This window comes from Penaeus chinensis, chromosome 12 (genome assembly GCF_019202785.1).
Source record: "Penaeus chinensis breed Huanghai No. 1 chromosome 12, ASM1920278v2, whole genome shotgun sequence".
Classification (NCBI taxonomy): domain Eukaryota; kingdom Metazoa; phylum Arthropoda; class Malacostraca; order Decapoda; family Penaeidae; genus Penaeus; species Penaeus chinensis.
Window position 1 is genome coordinate 42,269,506 of NC_061830.1, and position 5,000 is coordinate 42,274,505.

General features: G+C 34.6%; 1 protein-coding gene across 2 annotated transcripts in view; it reads right to left on the reverse strand.

Annotated features, from left to right (window-relative positions):
- The window catches only part of LOC125031040 (voltage-dependent calcium channel subunit alpha-2/delta-2-like), a 24,993-nt gene that overhangs the window by 1,977 nt on the left and 18,016 nt on the right, over window positions 1-5,000 (reverse strand). For both annotated transcript variants that reach the window (XM_047621459.1, XM_047621460.1), the window contains exons 14-19: window positions 4,642-4,799; window positions 4,367-4,503; window positions 3,938-4,188; window positions 2,942-3,104; window positions 2,180-2,365; window positions 1-1,171 (exon numbers count right to left, since the gene is read on the reverse strand). The exon at window positions 1-1,171 is cut by the window's left edge and continues 1,977 nt beyond it. In XM_047621459.1, coding sequence (XP_047477415.1) covers window positions 1,079-1,171; window positions 2,180-2,365; window positions 2,942-3,104; window positions 3,938-4,188; window positions 4,367-4,503; window positions 4,642-4,799 — 988 coding nt within the window. In that variant the 3' untranslated portion in view covers window positions 1-1,078. The remainder of the gene's footprint in view (window positions 1,172-2,179; window positions 2,366-2,941; window positions 3,105-3,937; window positions 4,189-4,366; window positions 4,504-4,641; window positions 4,800-5,000) is intronic.

The following is a 5,000-nucleotide window of genomic DNA, read 5'->3' on the forward strand; positions in this document are numbered from 1 at the left end:
TGTTTAACTTTATCACTAAATAGTGGTGATCCATGGTAAGTTGACACCATTGTGAAATATTTAAGAGTGTTTATGCTTTATCTTCAAATGGTCCACTCTAAGAGAATATATCAAGAATTCTACAATCAAGGAAATGGAAATTGTTAGAGAATGCTATAGCTGTTAGTCTGACTAAAATTCAAGATGAACCAACTTACAGCTGGGACTTGCTATACAGATAATGGACAGTATATAGATCTTATCTATCACAGTGAGATCTAGAATGAGCAAAAACACTAATCTGTCATATCAATATCAGGTGCAAAATGGTTATCAACCATTATCTGTTATCAACCACTGCAAACAATTGTAATGAAAGAAAATATATTATTTCACATTACAATCAACAATTGAATACAAATGAAAATGTGTCAAGTCAAATTTCATGAATCAATTTACATTCATTTGCTACGCCATAAGTCTCTTTGGTTCTGATAAAAAGGGAAAATGTATACTTTTCAATATACAATGAAGGAAGACTAGAAGCCTTATTCTGTTATACATTTTTTTTACTGTGTGTGTGTGTGTGTGTGTGTGTGTGTGTGTGTGTGTGTGTGTGTGTGTGTGTGTGTGTGTGTGTGTGTGTGTGTGTGTGTGTGTCTGTGTGTGTGTCTGTGTGTGTGTGTCTGTGTGTGTGTGTGTGTGTGTGTGTGTGTGTGTGTGTGTGTGTGTGTGTGTGTGTGTGTGTGTGTGTGTGTGTGTGTGTGTGTGTGCGCACTCCCACATACATGTGTTTACAAACATTAAACACAAAATGTTTTCCTACATGTCATGCATAACATGTAATTTAAATGTTGTAAAGATTATGCTTGAAACTATTCATACTTCCATTTGTTATTTTACTTGTAACTTATCCAGTGAGAATTCTTAAATGATATATTAAGAAATTCCACATAATATACACTTAACAAACACATAAAAATGTTAATTTCAATTATTTTTTCTTAGTTTTTTTCAATAGAATATAAATCCTAATTTTTGAGTACCATACATGAAAATATAGCTAATATCATCTGTACCAATAGAATCACAGTACTTATTATATACTTCCCAAGATTTTACTAACAAGTAAAACACTTAGCACAGTTCCAAATGAAGCGGCCGTCGGATGTGGTGATTTATTGCAATAATCCTGTAAGACCAAAAAATATAATTAGTAATGTAGTACATAAATTATAGATAAATTGTTATACAAGGCTTGAATATAAAAAAGAATTAAAGCTTGATCAATTCTAGATGCATTGTTTTATTTTGCACTTAAAACTTGCATGTGCTCATTACTCACATTGATGTTCCTTTATTAAATCCCTTAACCCAATGCCACCAAGGAAAATGAATAAAAAATGGGGAAAATGCTGTGCTAATTTTTAATTTTTTTTTGTGAAATGTTTAGCAACAAAGGAGTCAATTAGTAGACCTTGTGACCTTACCTGATTTCAGCTTTCCTTGAATTGGGGGGAAAATGTATTTTCTACAAGTGCTTTGAATATCGATGGTGTTATTTTTATTTTTAAATTTTCGTAAATCAAAGAAAAGGGTAAACGGGCGAGACAGGCAGTACTTGTAATTGGCTCATTGGTGACTTAATACACGTGTAGCCATCTGTGTTTAAAAACAATTAAACAAGTAAACTCACAGTGGGCATGGCATGGCATGCTCATCAGCTATGGGTTAAACTAAATCCTCCAAAAATGTTAACTTTATATATATCCCAAAATGTTTAACACACTTTCAAACTACTGAACCTTAGAAACTAATACTGCTATCTACATGGGGTACTATAGTCCCAACCATGATAATAAGCATCTGAAGCTTTCAATATAAGTTGCAGATTGGTTGCTTTTTGATAGGTATTCTGACACCAATCAGCTTGAGCCATCAGTCAATGAACTTTGATATTTCAAACACTAGACTAGATAATCTGTTGATCAGATAAATCAAATGCCAGTCAATTGACAATTTTGATAACTCATTAATTGGTAATCTTTATTCAAGTGTTCCCAGGACCTTGGATATCCATTCTCTTGGAATAAGTCAAGGAATTATTCAAGATAATGGTATCAGAAAAAGAAACTGTCATCATAAAAAAGTTCTACACGAAAAGGCTTTATAAAACTAATAATCCTATCATAGTACTTACTGTTGAGTTATCCATGAGGCAGCTCGATGGCCGTCTTCTAAACCTTGCTTGGTATGCACAAGGTTTCACTGTAGTAACTCTTTCTGGTGTGATATTTGGAAGACTGGAGTATACGCCACACTCTTCTGGTTTTGTTTCAATGGCAACTAGAATTGCATTTGCCTTCACTAGACGTCGAACCCAAAACTGCAAATATATTTTGTAGATATAATAAAACATCTTCTTTAGATATCCTATAATGCGTATTGTTTATATTTCCCTATGTTACTGGTCCATCTTCAGCACATCATGTTTCTCTTACAGTGGTTGTACAAAAATAAACATATGAACACTGTAATACAAAATCAAACATCATATGAAAAGATAACAAATCTAACATCTCCTTTACCCCTGAAAGTTATTTTGACAGTACACTAAAAGTTTTTTTTTTTATATCTAACAAGGTGATTTGCAGTCTATATTACTAATTCACCTTTTTTTTCTTGATGGAATGTTGATGTGCCTTCAGTAAACTAAAGAGAGCTGCATTTGTAACATCCTGCTGCCATCAATAGGCTCAATGCAATGCACCATTGCTGCAATCTTTTCATGATTCATCAAGAGAGCATCCTACTGTAGGTATCTGTACTGTAAGTATCAGTGTGCTATTCTCATATCAATAATTCCTGCATAATTGTATGAACACTCACAAGGACAGTGACAGATAAAAGTCTCTAATACCTGCCTGCTCTTCAACAAACATGCCTGACAAAAGAAACTCACCTTTGCAGTGTGGTTGCTGCAATGCATGATAGCAGAATGACGTGTGTTTTCACCAAAATAATAGATGGCTTGGGACATAACACATGATTCCTGTCCCCCAATTTGCGTCATGCCCCACTCGGACCATGCCTCAACGCTTGGAGACATGAATGCCACAACACAGCTTGAGGAATGAAAATATAGCAGACAGCATGAGTCTCTTTCAACAAGATTTAATTAGCAGGAAAAGGTAGATAAAATGACGTTTAGATGAATAAATTCACAGTATAAGATATGTAACTGATATACTTTGATCAAATTTCATCAAATTCATATGCAATTTTGCTGATATAATTAAAACACATAAGTTTCATCCCTTATGCTATCTTATTTTGCTTAATCACAGTGAACTCTGTTCACAGGTTTAATATTTCATAAAAGCTCTTTTATCTTGGTAGACCTATTTCTAATCTTACCTATCTGAAGTTATATTTTCAAAATCATGATAACTAAGATTGGCTACACAAAGTTTTCATGTGTAAATGATGGTTAAATGACCAGTGTTAAGCCTATTAATCTGGTCTGTTCAGTGGCTAGTATTCATGCCATGTATGGGGTTGAGCATACTCTGTGTTTTATGTGTAAAAGTCATTTGTCAGTTGTCCCTACAAAGTAAGTTTGAAGTATCTTTTTAACTTCGTTAAGTGAAAGATCATAAACAGCAGAGAAAACATGCTTCCTGTCCTTCTAATCCTTCACTGTAGTGACTTGTACATAACACCTTACACAAAGCCCAGCATGGCATAGGAAAGAGCTGTTGCCATAGGATTAAGTGGGTCTGTAGTAAACATATTGAAGCAGTTTTTTATCATCAATTCTCAATCTAACAATAACAATGAAAGTGTCTGAAGGAAAAAAAAAAAAAAAAAAAAGGCCAAAGAAAAAGAAGGTATGAAACATTTAATTAGTTTAGATTAAGATTTAAAGATAAAAAATCTTTTTCACTATCAATCTTACCTAAATATCATGTATCTCAGATAATCAGCCCAAGAAAGTATCTCAATCAGGAAACCAGCAAGAAGTTTCAGAGGATTTGGAATGAGGAAACTCCTTGGACCTGCACTTGTTCCCTTGGTCTTCGACTCTTTGCAGATAGCCTGTGTGTTTACTCGTTTTTCCATGTTATAAATGCTGGCATTGTGCAAATGCTCCATTAATGGCATATTCAGATCTCCAAGGAACATCCCTTGAAGGGTTACTCCATGTAGCTGTTGGTATGAAGACAAAATCAGTAGGTAGTTCTTGTGATAATTTCTGTCAGTTAAGATCACAAATTATCATACTGTTAAGTGATAAAACAGTCAGTCTCTATCCAAAGTACAGAGAATATACATAATTGGGACATCATATATAAAACAAAAAATAGTGAAACTTCTGTCACCCAACCTCCTCTTCATTGGAAGTAACGATGAGTCCTCCATCATCCACCAATAGGAGGAGGTAGTCCTTGTTCCACTCAGTCCTTATCAACATAGTCTTAAATTCGCTATGCAGGTAACTGGCTGTCAGGTTTACACCCACAACTGTAAATCAGAACAAAAATATTGCTACATGGTTGAAAACTAGTAAAGCAGAAAAAAATAAACAAAAAAGTTTAAATACTAACAAGATTTAAGAGAAAAGAATCATTAATCCTGTACAACATAGAACTGCACACGAACCTCCAGCCATTACTTCATAATTCTTAGCAACTTTGACTGGGGCTGATAAAAAGGCACCAAGGGCATGGGGAATAATGGCAATTCTGCTTGACAGTTCTCCCCTACGAAGTGCTGGGTTGTACCATGGGTCCTGCCAATGGAGAGCTCCTGGCCTCTGACTGTGAGAAGACAGCAAAACAATTAATACACATGTGTAAGCCCAAAACTTGCTTATCAGTACTGTGCTGGCAAAATGATGCTCTTTCTTTGACAAAAAAATTTAAGACAGTACAAATCAGGACAGAGCTGACTTTATTGCTCAGCTCCAGTTACACAAATGATTCTTAAATCTAGGTAGCATCAAGTAATCCTTAATGTTC